Source organism: Drosophila gunungcola, chromosome 3R, assembly GCF_025200985.1.
Source record: "Drosophila gunungcola strain Sukarami chromosome 3R, Dgunungcola_SK_2, whole genome shotgun sequence".
NCBI lineage: Eukaryota > Metazoa > Arthropoda > Insecta > Diptera > Drosophilidae > Drosophila > Drosophila gunungcola.
Genome location: NC_069139.1, coordinates 25,495,609 through 25,511,124, shown reverse-complemented (window position 1 = coordinate 25,511,124; position 15,516 = coordinate 25,495,609). Strand labels below are relative to the sequence as shown.

Here is a 15,516-nt window from a genome sequence, read left to right as displayed (position 1 = left end):
CCATAAAATCCAATGCAAACTGTGGCCGAGAAATTGTACCAGAAATTTTTGACGGCTTAGTCACACACACCTTGAAATTTACGTGTTTTTCGTTTTTCCTTCACTTTTGTTTTATTGCCCTAGCAACCGAAAAACAACAACAATAAAGACTTATTGGACCGGTACGTAGGGCGTGTTTTCATTGTGATGATGCATTTTTAATTATGAACCGAAAAATAAGCCATGAAAATGTAAAACACTGTTTTAAAGACGATGCTCTCAAGCATAAAATATTTTTTTTAATTCCGGTAAGAAGGGGAAGGGTGAAGCGATGGCGTCATATGCTGTAATCTCCGAATTACGAAACTGGCAAGAGGCAAAGCACACAAATCAAAACCAATTTGTCACAATGCGCGCATTGAAATTATCCACGTTCAATTGCAGGAGGGGAAAATTGTGGGAAAAGGGGGGAAAAACGCGCCAGAGTGACATTGAAAGCATTGTATTTTATACAGAACAAAGAAAATTATTTTTTGTTTTAGTTTTTTTTTTCGTTTTAAAGGGGGAAGCGAAACGTCAATCAGTTGTGGGCAGCAGGAAAATAGTCAACGAGGGAGAAAAATCAGGCTTTAGAATCTTTTCAAATTGAAAATCAATTCGAAATCAGAACAGAAAGTTACAGTGGAACTTGCACAAACTAAATTTCAAATAGGTTGATATAATTTTGTTTTTTTTTTTTAAATGAAATACCCATGAGTCAAGAAGTTCTAGTTATGAAGTTAAGACTGTTTTCGAAAATCTGCTCCCTCAGCAATGACGTCATACACACAAACAAAAAGGAGCCCCTCGCACTCAGTTGTCTAATTAGAATTGAATTAGGAACATGACAGAGCCAACGGGCCAAAGATGGAAAGGAATTAAGAGAATTAAACCACTTATTGATGGCCGTGGCGTAAAAATCATAATTAATCGAATTTAGAACACCGCTAGCTAAACGATGTGGCTTCTTCGCTGGACTTAAAGCCGGTTTTTGTCGCTGAGAAAGCAGAAAGCTAGAAGAAAGACCAACCGAATCGCTCAATTTACAAAAGATTTCTTTCTCCTTTTTGGCCTTATGTACACGCGAGTGTGTGTGTGTCTTATGCTAATGTTTTTGTGTGTGCTGTGAAGCGGGAGATAACACACACAATTCGAAAGGTGAATGAATTCGGTCAGCGATAAGAACAGTTAGCCCAAAATCTAAGGAGATCCAGATACACCCTGTATCTGAGCCCGAAAATTCGTTCATCACAAAAAGAACAAGAGCGAGACCTGGACTGGAAAAACCCCTGAAGAGTAAAAAACAACAGCTAAGAGAAGAACAAGCCAGAGCGAGCGCTCAGCGACCACTTGTGTTGTCCCGCTCCCACACACGCACACACAGGGCAAAGAAAACGCTGGCAGAGGGGGCGAAAGAAATGCTGGACTATCTTTTTTTCATTAAGTTAGGACTTATGCAAAATCGTTTGCCCAAACCAAAGGTAGCAAATTTATGGGAATCCACATCTACTGGGCTTACTTCTTCGCGGCGCACCACCTCCAATTGCAGGCGCTTGTGGAACTCTTCGCACTCGTCTTTGTACTTTTCCATCTCCTCTTTGGTCTGGCGCATCTTCTTCTTCAGCACGTCCAAGAGAGTGCCTTGTGGAATGCTGGTCGTCATTTTTGTGGTTTTTTTTTTTTTCTTTTACGGCAGGGAAGTTGTGGGTGTTTTAGCCGACAAAGTGTTGGGTACTTGAGCTCGTTTTTTACTGAAGAAGCACTCTGCCTTTCGGACAATTTCTCTGCGCACACCAAATTTAATTTACAATTTGGAATTTCGAGGAACGGAACACACACACACGAACGGGCTGGAGACACACACACGCACACAGTGAACCACCGGTTTTTCCTTTGCTTTTACTGCTTTTTCCCTGACTTGGGCTTGACTTTAACGGCAGGGTTTGGTTTCAAAACTCGCAAGGGAACACTTTCGAGAAGAATAATCAGCGTTTAAATATTTAATTTTGGCTGTTTGGTGGCAAAAACACACGGAGAGACAACGACGACGCGACTGCGACGAGTACGAAACTGGAAATGATTCCAGAGTACGAAACTGGAACCGTCAGTCGAAGCGGCGGTGGTGGTTTGTGCGAGCGGGACAACTACTGCTGGTTGCACTGCCTTCCAGTCTGTCTGCCTCGCCTAAAACGGTGCGCCAGTGTGTGTTTGCGGCTGGAAAACCTGTTAAAAGCCGCTAAAATTCTGTCCATGTCGACACTGTTGTTGTTTCGGCATTAATTAGTGAAGAAATATTTTGGATTTTTGTCATTTCCAGGCAAATAATATTATGCAAAAATCGGACATGTAAAATGGCCAAAGATGAGTAAGCAGGTAGGGTGCTTTGCAGGTGTGTGTGTGTGTGCCAACGCAACGAACCTTCCACCTCTCCTACAACTTCAACTAATTGCCTCCACTACGGAAAACGGAAAACACAATGCCGGTGCTTTATCACGCTTATCAGCAAACAACGTAAGCGCAACGTAATGACTAATCGGGATGTTAAGCGTTCTTTCGAAGTCCTCAACCACCTGTAGCAATTGGCTAAATTTCCCCGACTTCCCGGCGATTGCGTAATTGTTTTGATAATGCAAACAATGAGCACTTGTCCATTTTTAGCCGGGCGACATTGAAGAGAAATTAAAAGTAAATAAAAGGGGAAGGTCGCCGAGAATCGTCGTTTAATAATTAGTTTGTTAGCCAATTTGGCAAATCGAGCTTGGCTGCCCCGCATGTTTTATGCTTTGGCCAAATAAGGCCGTATTTTCCTTTTAGTTTTTCAAACTGTTGCCTTTTTCAGCGAACAGAGTTGAGAAAAAAAGTAGAAAAAACACTAATACCATTTTGCGGTCTTATCGGACGCTCGTTTTCAGCCACCCACACAGCGGCAGGCGAAAGAGGGGGAGAGCAACAGGTGGCCGGCGAGTACCGTTAGGCATTCCAGCAATTGCGCAACTAATTAAACAATTGCCTGCAATTAAGTTAAAATATTTGCCCAAATTAATGGAATACTTGTGCAAGGGGAATACTCTTTGCAATCCAAGACAAAATATTTAGAGAAAAATCGAACTTTAAATTGTATGCTTTATAAAATTCAAATATTTCTTCAAGAACAAATTTTAAATAGCCTCATGTTGTCAAAATAGAAATATGAATATGATCGACATCAAGAATAGTAACGCCGTTCAAACTAAACAACTATGAGCCAAATCGATCTTAAGCAATCTGCCTAGTGAAAGGTGAGAGAAATAAATGGTATGAATCAAGTGGGTCAAGATTTACAAAAGCAAAATCCTTAGCTAGGGCCAAAAGAAAACAAGAGGGTCGAACAAAGACCCTGAGGCCAGCCGAGGGTTAAGGCACAACCAGAAAATCGCGTAAAGACGAAGACGACGACGTAATCGCTTTGCAATGCGAACAAAAAATGCCGATGACAAGAACAAATTGGAGCAATGCTGAACCTAACCAAACTTTGGAAACCCCTTTCAGAAAACAACAAGTACGAGGTGGCTTCTCTGCTTCATGGGTAAAATACAGAAGATTTAGAAAGGTCATTAGTAGGGAAATTGCAAGAAACTCCAAGACTCCACTAATTACCCTTTTCAGTTGTGTGTTCATGATGTTGTGCAGCTCGTTCCGAATGATGTTGAACTTCATCATGGTGTCCGAACTGAAGATGGACTTGCCAAAGGCCAGTCCCGGATAATCCGCACAGCGTCTCTTGTTACGGCTGGCCTCCCGTTCCGCCACAATTTCGGCCGCCTCGCTGGTGCAACGTAGCTTAGACCACTCCGCCGCCTGGTTGTCGTCGTCATCCGCCAGGGCGATGCCCTCGTCGATGGCCCCGGCACTGAGATCGGTGGCCAGGCTGTCGCTGCTCAGCTCCATGGGATTGGAGCGCTTGCTGCGATCCTTTTTGCCAGAGGACTTCTTTTTGCGGTCGGATTTCTCGGCCTTCTCGGACTTCTCCGACTTTTCACCCTTCTCCCGCTTCTTTTTCTTGCTCTTGGAGGTGGTTGTGGCTGCCGGAGGAACTGCTTCTTCTCCGGTTGGAGCTGCTGGCGGGTTGCTGGCAACCTCGTCTTGAACACTGCTCTCGTCCGTGGGCGTGGGACTATTGCTGCCCAGGGAATTCGTTACCGATTCGCTGAGGGGCAGGCTCAAAGTGCTTCTGCTGGGCGGCAGCACCTCCTCAAGCTGCTGTTGCTCTTCCTCGGGCTGCGTCTCACCCCTGAGATTGGAGAGAGCACTCTTGGAGTCGCCGCGGTAGAGGGCGGCTAGTATCTCCTGGACATTGGGCACATTGGGCCGGCGGGTGCCCGAGAAACGCGGATGATGCTGGTGGCCACGTCGCTTTAGCGATGCGGGAACCAGGCTGGCATTGCTGGCTGTGTGGCTGCCAGTGCCACTGGTGCTGGAGTCGTCGTGATCCATGTCCGAATCGCTCCAGAAGTCGCTGGCCGGCGAGGAGCACCTACTGCTCGCCTGGAGGGTCTCGAACCTTTCGTAGAGCTGGGCTAGATACAGCTCTGCCTCCTCATCGCAGTAGTAGAGCAGGTCGTCCAGCAGGTTCAGCTGCTCCTCGATGGAACACCAGCGGGAAGAGAGGCCCGAAGATTCCGATTGCGCCCTAGGGTTGCGAGTGTTCCTGCTGGCGGCTGGCTTTCTTTGGTGGTGGTGCTGCTTCTGCCTTTCCCTCGCCTTATCACTTTTCAACAATTGTTTCTGCTTCTGTTTCGGTTTGGCAACTGTTTTGCCAGTCTGCGGCAGCACTTGTGTTTTTTCTGAAATGTTAAATTTTGTTTTTCTTCGGTTGGCAATGTTTAAGGCCAGTCTAACGCTGTTGGCCACTCTCTCCTATTGGTATTTTAGGTATATTTACAAACTGATATCGCTGTATTTAATAGACCAAATTATTTACTTTGTTTTTGTGTAATTTGTGGCCAAAATTGCTACGTGAATTTTTGCTGGAACCAGCTGTTGCTGGATTGGGCAGTGTGGCCAGTCTGGAATATACCGAAAATACCATTGACTGGAAGGGCTGGCAACGGTGCATTTCTTGCTCAGTATGAACAAAGCCAATAAGAATAATGGCACCGTTTCCACTCTTTCCAGCTGATCAAATTTATTTTTTGCTGCGCTGCCAACCACACGCGCACAATGAAAAGCTGGTTGCTAGAGCACTCGCACCCATTTGTGCGCGTGTAGAAGACAATTTGAATTTCGCATTTTTGAAAATATAATTAAACGTGAATTTTTTACGCTTTTGCTGCGGCGGTTTGTCCTGACTGGTCAGTAAATGCCGATGTGCTCGCTTGATTTGATGGGCGAGCGATTGCCGGCGCGCCGCGTTGCCAACGAATTTGATTTTTGGGCCTTGTTGAACGGTAATGCTATTGCCGGTTAACGGTAGCACTGCTGTTGCTGGTGCGGCTTTTGTGGCATTTTTTTGCTTTTGAGGTTGTTGTTTCTTCACTTTTACTGCTGCTGTTATTGTTGTTGTTTGGGGCTTGTTGTTGTATCTCACTGTTTGCCATTCATATGCATTATTAACTTTTGCAGTTCCTATGTTTAATGTTTTCTCGTACATATTAATTATGCGCAATGCTGTTGTTGTTGTGTGATTTGGTGCGTGCTGTTTTATACTTTTGATTGTTGATTGTTGCGGCTTTCAAACAGCTGGGCTCATTGTACCGTTATTCGCTATTTATATTGATGATTTAATACAGATCTTTTGCGAATTTTCATCGGCGCGTGAAAATTGCAGAGAGAACTTCCGCTACAGTTTTTATGTAATTGCAAATCGCTAGAATTTCATTTAATAAGTTTTAAATGAAAGTAGTGATTTTTGTACAAGTTGATTGCTCCGAACCGAACGACTTTTAATTTAATTTAAGAGAATGTGATTTGGTGGTAATTAATTTAATTTATTTAGGTTTTCTTTGACGATTTATGAGCGGGCGGCTGCTGCTGGCTTTTCTGCTGCTTTTTCCTCGGCCCCTCGTTGTGTTGTGCTTGTGTTGTACTTGAATTTTGGGGCCATGCGCTCACCGTTAGATGAGAGTGGGGAAACTCACTCTCTCACTCTTTCTCCGTTTCTCTTCCTCGCTGCGTGTGGCACGGTGCGAGTGAGTCAGCAATATGGATCGCGAGGCACAGCCCTCCCACTCAAAGAGAGAGAGAGAGAGAGAGAGAGAGAGAGGGTGGTAGAAAGAAAATGTACTCTTCAAAGCAAATAATTTATTTTGCTCTCCAGCTCCTTTACTCTCCTTCTTTTTTCTCCCAAATAGACAGAATTTTCAGCATTTGATTCATTTAATTGCTTATCTTTTGTTTTTGCTCCATTAGTCAGACGTTGTTATATTTATTTTAAAGCCCCGGGTTGGGCCAAGTCAACATTGCTCTTGATAATTTATGTTGTGTGATAAGTATTTACTGTGTAGACCTCCCTAGCGATAAGTTTTCCAAGCGTATTACCTGCGGAGACTTTTTTTGAAACGCTGCCAAATGTCCTTGAAATACTTTCCCAAAATGTGGCAATCAACAGATGAATCGCAATTCGAATTCTTTTTGGAAACACTGAGGCCCGCAACGAAAAACGAACGAATTTTCTAGGTGCAAAGCTAATGCAGAGAAGAAGAGAATTCAGTATGTGTTGTTTTTGCGAGAACATTTTTTTGGCAAACCAACAGACAAATTCAGTCGCGTTATTTGATATCATGCGCTGGCTATTTTCAAAGAATTTAAAAATAGCGCCACTCCGCAAGGCGTTGCCAACAACACACACACAGAAAAAGAGAGAGAGAGCGAGAGAGGATTGCTGCGTGTCATTTGCTGACTGCTTTGTTTAACAATCAAAAAAAAAAAAATTTATGATGTTTTATGGAAATTTAGAAAACACCCAAAATTAATGTCTACCCCAAAACAATTTCTCAGATTTCAAGCATGAAATTGGCGTTAAATTGCCGATGCCCCATTTTCGGGAAGCTCACCCTCCGCCGGCTGTCACCGAAATGCTTTAAAATTGTCTGCTATAAATTTATGTGTATTTCTTGCCTTGAATGCACTTCAAAATATCGAGCAGAAGAAATAAAAATATACCTATTTTTCTTAAGAACTAAAATGCCTTATGGTAAATTTAAGAGGAAATGGTGTTAGATTCAGGTCATCTGAGAAATTTGTCAATTCTCACCAGTTCTGGCGGACTTCATTTTCAAATGATTAATGGAATGTGTTCCTTGTGGCTAAAACGCTATGCTATGTGATTTCCATATTTATAATTTATAATAAGATTTGTTTGTCTCTGTATCTTAAATTTGAGTTGTTTGAAATTTGCTACGTTAAAAAACATATTTCCAGCCTAAGCAAGAGATTAAAATAATTAGAAAATGGGTTTGAAATGATGAAAATAAAGTTCTTGAGGTATAAAATGAATACAGATTCATAAAATCTGTCAAATTAAATCTATTACGACTTTATTTCAGTATATTATTAAATCATTAGCTTGCTTATCTCTGCGTTTTTCTTTATTTTCATATATATATATTTAATAAAATAAGATAACATAACTTAAGAAAATTTATAATGTAAAAAAAACAAATAATAATATATTTACTTCTAAATTTATCTTTTAAACTTAATTTTTATATTAACTACTTTAAAAATATAACGTAAATTCTAAAAAAATTTAGCCGGAAACGGAATTTTTTTTTATTCAAGCTTAAAGCCGATTCTAAAATATTAAATATTTCGAAAGAAACTTACGTTCTGCAGAGCCTTGTTCTTCTCCTCCAGCTTGCCGGTGACCAAGGTCAGGGCTTCCTGGGTCTGATCCAGCTCGTTCTCAACGGTCTGGATCTTCTTCTGCAGCTGGCGAGCCTCCTCCTCGGCCTACGGATTTAAATTTATAAAATGTAGTTAAAAATCAAATCGTTACACGAAAATTGCATGTGCTAACAAGATTTAAGGTGTTTGTGTGTAAGCCGGTAATTATGCTTTTTGTTACAGTAAATGTTTTGCGGTGCGCAGTTGAGTTTATAGTGGGTGGTGGTTACACAGAAAAAAATTAGATACTTTGAAAACTGATAGCTCAAATAAATAAAATAATAAATTGGTTTTCATTTTTAAAATATATTGTGAGTTGATATATGTATTAAACCTATAAGTATTTGTAATCTATCAAGCAGATCTTGAAATTTGAATAGGTTTTTGAATGTACATAAATGGGAAACTGCGAGCCTTTTTTTTCTGTGCACCGCTTGAGGGGGAAACAGGGTGGCTGACTTTGACTTACCTTCTCGGCGCGGGTGTTGGCATCGCGTGCCTCCTGCTCGCAGACGAGAGCGCGCTCCAGAGCTCCGTCCTTGTCGACTTTCATCGCTTGCATCTTCTTCTTGATGGCATCCATGTTGGTTTTGTTTTGCTACTGCACTCGAAAGAAACTGAAACCGAAACGGAGATGGAGATGGAGATGAAGATTGCGATTGTAACTGTTGTTAAGTGCAGCCAATAAAACAATTAGCAAATTTATGCGATAACCATCAATCGCAATGGGTGTAGGAAAAACCAAACCAGGCTTGTGCGAAAGTGAAACTCTCGGGAAATTTGTTTGCGAATTACAATCGTTTCTACAATATAGTTTTGATCAATTAATTTAATTTAATTTATTTTAAACCAAATTTTATTGTAAGGTATTCTATTCAAAACTCAATTCTTAAGATACTTTATGTAATAACCGGTATCCTAACTATATAATAAACCGTCTATCTTACATGTTTGTCAGGTCTTTCTCTATAAAATACATCACTAACAAAGTTTTACGTCTTCATCTTCAAAGGCTTAATCAAGAAACTACTGGACCTATATATTTTAGTTATTCATAAAAAACTTGTTATAGATAAAGAATTAAAGCCTGGCTTATCATTGGGCTATTAGTGGAAGAAAGACTTTTATCCTCCATTTAAAGATAGAGATACTCGTCCAATGATTTCGAATAATTGTTACCCTTATTTGGTTGAAAGGTGGCAAGACAATAAATTATTCGGCCTGGCCAAAAACCGCGTCACTCAAGGTTTCATTTCAAAGCCAGACGCATTGTTTAAGCTCATCCAACTGATAAATTGAGAATTTAATATTTCGCTGGCGTTTCTTCACGACTTTTATTGCCCGATTCTTTCATTGGTGTTTGTTTTTCGAGAGTGTTTTCTCATCTCACAGTAAATCATTAAAACGAGAATACCTGCCTTTTTCTTCTTGGAGAAGACTACGAACTGAAAAAGTGTGCTTTTAGTTATGCTGATCACATCGGCTCGCTCTAAATTGTAGAGCCATGCGAAGCTGGGGAAATAACAGGGTCTATTCCTAAATAGAGAGTTCTGTCGCCAAACACAAATTGTGTCACTAGATTGGGGTAATTTGAATCTGGGCCAAGATATCGGTGTACACATTTATTTGTATTTATAAAAATGTAGTAAAAAATTGAAAAACCTACATATGTTTGTGTTATGTGTTTGAGAGTTAAAGTTTCTTCTTTAAAATTTGGTTCTTATCACTGAAATTTAGAGGAGTTTCCATTTTGTAATTAAAAAACCCACAATGAATCATCTTCTCAGCTGCTGTGGACTACTCCATCAGCTTTCTGACTCAATGCTAACGCAGCTGGAGGGTTGGGCCCTTCCTTAAGTCCATCTCTCCCCCTTTCCTCCTGGCAAAACGAGACCCACTTGACCAACATTTGTCATGGCTCGAACCAAAAGCAACCACCGGCTAATTGACACTTCGCATCGTGAAATTTTAATTCTTTATTACGGCTCGTCGCTGTCACTTGTCGTTCTCCTGCCTTAAACATGCATTTATTTTTAAAAACTCTGTTTACATTCCAGAGCCTGATCCGCACAAGAGAAGTGGCAATGGCAATGCAAAACAACCGCAAATCGAAAAGCCAAAAAGTTGAATTTTAATGAAATCGCAATCGAGGCAAATTTTTTTGTTCGCTGGAATATATATAAATATCTGCATGTGTATGGGCCATAAGTCGATTAAGGTGACACATTGAGTTATGTTTGCGCTGATTCAGCACCGAAATTCGCATGACATCTTAAACTTTTGGCAATGACATAAATTAAAAAAAATGGGCCTAAATCAACGATGCCTCCAAAGTTCTTGATTATATTGACACTATGAAATATTGCAAAGGGACGGTTTTTTTTTTTCCTAGCACCTAAATAAATTTGAACTGTTTTACAAAATTGAGCTTTACTCAATTATTTGGATTTATGCAGATGTTCAAAAATTAATTATTTACTGCATATCAGTTTTCATACAGATATTGAAAACTCACATTTATATCTAAAACCACCTAGCCACACACTTTTATGTACTTGTACTCTGCAAATGTTGTGTATTCTCCTGTCTAGCTCCAGACAGATTCCAGATATTTTCAAGTTATGTTTCGGCCTCTAATGTGTACAGAAAATTTTCCAACTTTTCTAAGAAAAAATACGATTTTCTCTATACAGAATACACAACTTTCTAAAAATAGATTTAGATACACACACGTTGGTTTATATAGGTCTAACGTATATAGATTCTTTAGCTTGACGCCTAAGGCAACACTTAAAGTTTTCTGACTCTTTTCTCCTCTCTTTTTCAGTGTTTATCTCTCTAGCACGCACAGAAAGTATCTAAAAATAGTCAGACTGAGGTATCTGTTGAGTATCTTGCCTCCCCACGGATATTACTTAATACTAAGTTGAGAAACACTAAGAGATGGGTGCTTTCTAGGAAATTCTTGGTGGATTTCGCCTACGTTTGCTTCAGACCCATTTGGCATCTAAGGCCAGTGGTCGTGTATCGGATTTCACAGATACAAAATTGCAACAAAAATTATCGAGCTTCCCAGTAGTTTTTATAAAGAATCCTAAAAAGATATTGGGCATAATCAGATTCAAAATTTACTTTACTTTACTCATACGTCGTCAGATATAGATTTTATTATAATAAAAGTATTTGGAAGTCATTAGAATATATAAATTATGTGTCGACCATATCTTTTGAGGTAAAAATATTTCTTAAAAACTATTTACTTTAGGAATTTTTATCTTTAGGAATTTGTATCCTTTCCCCATACAAATTTACAAATGCTGCTGATAAAACATCTTAACTGCCCACAGACAATGTTTATATATCTTATGAATTGCGTTTAATGGAAACCCTATATATCGATTTGCGGTTAGCAGACAAACTTGAGAAGGCCAGGCGAATAGTTATTCTTAGTTATTCTCAAACTGCCAGGGTGCATAACCTCTATTTGGGGTTTTGATCGTGACGGAAAATATTTTTTTAATATTTTTCAATACTTGCTGTTGGTTTAAGTTTAAAATTGCACAGCACTTTGGTTGATTAAAAGTTAGATTAGCGGCAACGGTTATGTAATTATATTATTTGGTTGATTTCGATCCTTTTCTTCAATAAAATTTGAATTTTAGCACTGCAAAAATTTATTTTAAGCACTTAACAGGTTTATTTGGCTTGAAATTTTGTGATATCTTTTTTTTTTTTGTTGATAAACGTTAATTTATTCCTTTTTTACTTACAAAACTTTTATTCGGAGTTATCCGCGACTTGAACGGATTGTGATGTTCAACTGAAAATATTTATTCAATATGTTGACGTTCGATGCTCGCCGCTTGGTCGATTTCGAGCGATCTGCGCTGGTGTGTGTGCGTGTGAGCCGCCGCACGGGTGCGCCTGTGTGGGTAAGTATCTGTGTAAAAGAGCGCGTACTTTTCGGCCAAAAGCGAGGCGATGTTGTTGCTACTTGCGTTTATTTTGGAATTGCAGTTGGTGCTCAATTTACGCCAAGAAGAGAACCAACGAATTGTGCGAGTGTTATATGTGAGCTTGTACACTGCGCAAAACGGATAAAAAGGTAGATTGCATGTTTGCTCAAATTTAACATTTATTATACAATTTTTTTTTAATTGATTCGTTTCTAAGTTAAGGGCTTTTTGTTTATATATTGAAATAGGCGTAAACTATTAGATTCAAAAATATATTTAAATTAAAAAATTGTAATTACTATGAACGGCAGAACATGTAGTGACAATTCCCACCAACAACGTGTGCTCTTTATATAGCCGCAGAATTGAAAATCTGCTGGGATGGTCCGATGGTATTATAAATTAATTGGTTCAGAGAAAGGGCGGTGAATGTGACATACTAAATTTTTTTTAAAGTGGAGTTGTTTAGCACGGTAAAATATTCCTCTTTTTTAGCACAGTTTTAATTTGGTTGAAAATACGCATCGAATGACACCAACAATTTGCTTGGATCCGATGATCCGTTTAAAAGTTATTTAATAACACTATTTTTTTGTATATCAATATGGAATTCTTTTAAATATTCCCATTCGGCACGCTGAGATTAAAAATGCCTGTGTAGGCACAATAAGAATGGAAATATTAAAAAGTGTGTTTATTAAGTCGAAAGTTCATTCATTTTTCATCACAAAAGGTGCATTAAGAGGTGTTTTTGTTTGATACAGTCTCCACAATCGAAAGCTTAATAAATAAAAATTATGTTCTTAACATTTGTTGTTTGCATGATTGTACTTTTTTCAAAATGTTATATATGATTGAGCTGTGGGATTATGAACTCACGAAATATATATGTATAAACTTGTACTTCTAATGGTGTATCTTCTTTAGTTTTTTGTACATCGAATATTTTGTTTTAGGAATGTAAGCTAGTTTTAAAAATGATTTTCATTTATTTTAAACAGAAAAACAGAAATACTACATACATATAGTTGATAACGTTACTGTTTTGTAATTCTGCCAGTGTAAACGAAAGAACCGCCGCCGAAAACACAGTACATTATTCTCGCACAATAATAGCCGGCGCCTGCGCCTTTTTCTGTGCTTTGCTGCCTCTCTTTCACGATCCTTTCTTTGGGGCTTTCACCTGCCCCATGTAAGTGTATTGGTGCTCAGCCATTTAGAATCGCTCATTTTCATACTGGCTATTTTTGTATATTTCCCCTTATTTTGAAAAGCTTTCCTGACCCAGTATTTTGGCCATTGCAAAATAATTCCAATACTTAAGCAATCATTTCTCTTTTTCTGATGAAAGTGTATGGGTTAGTGGATCTTTTTGTTTTGCTTTTTGATGTTCTCGACTTCTATTTTTAATTTTCAGTTATTGATATGCCAAAAAATCTTGTTTCACGTAGTTTATATGTATTTCTACCATATGTCTACATAATATTATTTTTTATTTTATATATGTTAAAAGCGATATCTATAGCTTTTTTACCGACATGTCTGGGAACGGAAAACATTTTTTTGGCAATCATTAATGTCACATATGAAAGTATACTTTTTGTAACTGTCTCTGAAGAAAACGCAGAGATGATTCATGCCTTTTTAAAAGCTAAACGTGAAGATTGCTGCAATGCAATTTCCTAAAGATCGTTGTAGATCTGATATTGCGGTATCTCTGCGCTTGAACAATTCTTTTCAGCCCCTTAATCACAAATATTTTATCTTATTTTGAATCATTTGCAAATTGATAAGAACTATATCTGATCCGGGTATATCTTTGCCTCTGTAGATTGTTATTCCACTTGTTTACCACGATTATAAAATTAGTTATTATAATGAAACGTTTTATTTTTAACCTAAATGGAAGGCGAAAGGATATTTTAATGCATGCCTTAAATTAATCATTGTTGCTTTCCTTATTTAAAATTGCCATAGATATTTGGATTGTCATATACTGAATGCAACCGAAGGAAGATATAAATATAAACCAATTTGATATCAGCATATGTATTTACTCTTTGTTCTCTTATTTTTTTATCATGGAAAAAATTATTTTGGTTTTGGCACGTCGAGGATGTTGAAAAGTTTAAAATTAAATCAAGCAACACCCACAGAATGACGTAATAGTTTTCATTCAAAACAAAAAGTTTTGAAAAAAGAAAAATACACGAATATATTTTTATATTTACAAATATATAACTGGGTGAAGAAGAGATAGGCATGAGAAAGGCCCATGTGAAATCGCTGAAAAAACATTGTAAAACAGCGAATCAGTCTAAGCAACTTGCTAAATACGAAAACGAAATCATGGCCGTAGCTGTTAACATGTGTTAGTTATGGAAAACCAAAGTTTTCATAATTCCAAAATATACGCGAATAAAATAAGTTCATGAGTGTGTAGCGCTCAGCTTGGATCAGACAAGTGCGCAATCTTGTTAGAAAAATCGCGACCATATTTGGCGAAAATAGAATGAAAAGTGCAATCAGGCCTGCGGGGCATAGACGACTAAGCAGCAGGTCACTTAGACGAAAAACTACACAGAAATAAAGCGCTGAAATATGTTTTATGATAAAAGATACCACTTTTTTATGATGATAAATGGATATAAATTCTAGAGAACAAGATACAAGTTTAGTATATATATGTGATGGGAAATATTGAAAATGATTTGGATTGATTAATTTTGGATTGATTAATATATAACTTTGATATGAGAATAATGATAATAATAACATGAATTAAAAAGAAATGCGATTTTTTTTGGCAAAAAACTAAAATACAGGCTTATAAATAAATTTTTAGTTGTGGAATTTTTTATGAAAACGAACTCTCAACAGTTCTTTAAGTAATAAGGAAAATACTGGTATTATATCAAAAAAAAATTAAGAAATTTAAAAATAAGAGAGCTTTTAGGAATCATAATGTATAAACACTAACTTTAAACTTAAAATGAAATCTTTTAAGAGAGAAAGCTCCCTTTTTGTTCATATCTGATGATGCCCACGGTTTTCATGTAAATGAATCCAAGAAATTGACCATTAAATTAATTATATAATTATTTCTTCCGTGCAGATCTTACAGTCTAATGCTCGCTGAAACGAGAGTAGGGTGCAACGGAAAATAAACATAATCTGTGGGGGGAGGTGTTTGGGGATGTGTGGGACTAGCCCAGTCTCAGGGGCCCCTGATGACTCAATTGGCGCCGGCTCCTTGTGAATGAAGCGACGCGAACTGGTCGGAGCTCTGGGCACCAAAAGGAAATCTTCGCTGCGAGCTACTTGCCTTGTCCTAGCCTGCAATTGGCCAAGGTGAACCGGATCGGATGTCGTGTGCATGTGCATGTGAACAGCGTTTTGGCGCTCTTCAACATTGTCAGTGTCAATTATTTGAGAACCAAAGAGACGTCGGGACCTTGAACTTATCGCCAAGTCTAATGCAAATGATGACTAAAAGGCGTGCGCCGGAAAACAATTGCTTTTTAGAAATTTTTAGAAATTGCACGCGCGCTGGCAGATCACACAAATCTTTTAATTTTAATTCAAGGGCAACTATTTTAATAGGGTCGGCACGACAGCTGCACAAAGGAATTGGACATAGACATATATTGTGTGTAGTTTAAGAATATAAAAAAGTATA

General features: G+C 38.4%; 2 protein-coding genes and 1 long non-coding RNA gene across 29 annotated transcripts in view; 2 read left to right on the top strand and 1 right to left on the bottom strand.

Annotated features, from left to right (window-relative positions):
* Positions 1–11,811, bottom strand: part of LOC128253933 (tropomyosin-2) — a 27,098-nt gene extending 15,287 nt beyond the window's left edge. For 7 of the 27 annotated variants that reach the window (XM_052982841.1, XM_052982815.1, XM_052982776.1 and 4 more), the window contains exons 1-3: positions 11,652–11,811; positions 8,351–8,498; positions 7,822–7,947 (exon numbers count right to left, since the gene is read on the bottom strand). In XM_052982841.1, the coding sequence (XP_052838801.1) occupies positions 7,822–7,947; positions 8,351–8,464 (240 nt within the window). In that variant the 5' untranslated portion in view covers positions 8,465–8,498; positions 11,652–11,811. Of the gene's footprint in view, positions 1–1,537; positions 2,837–3,654; positions 4,842–5,319; positions 6,380–7,821; positions 7,948–8,350; positions 8,499–11,651 lie in introns of those variants that run through there. The other 20 variants (XM_052982867.1, XM_052982790.1, XM_052982806.1 and 17 more) reach the window with 19 other exon arrangements.
* Positions 2,380–2,690, top strand: LOC128251700 (uncharacterized). Its single transcript, XM_052978805.1, is given in 4 exon segments — positions 2,380–2,445; positions 2,448–2,529; positions 2,565–2,598; positions 2,600–2,690. Coding segments are annotated over 4 exon segments (273 nt in total).
* Positions 11,674–15,516, top strand: LOC128254208 (uncharacterized). Its single transcript, XR_008267528.1, has 3 exons — positions 11,674–11,813; positions 11,899–11,986; positions 14,953–15,516. It is a non-coding gene; the product is annotated as an uncharacterized LOC128254208 (long non-coding RNA).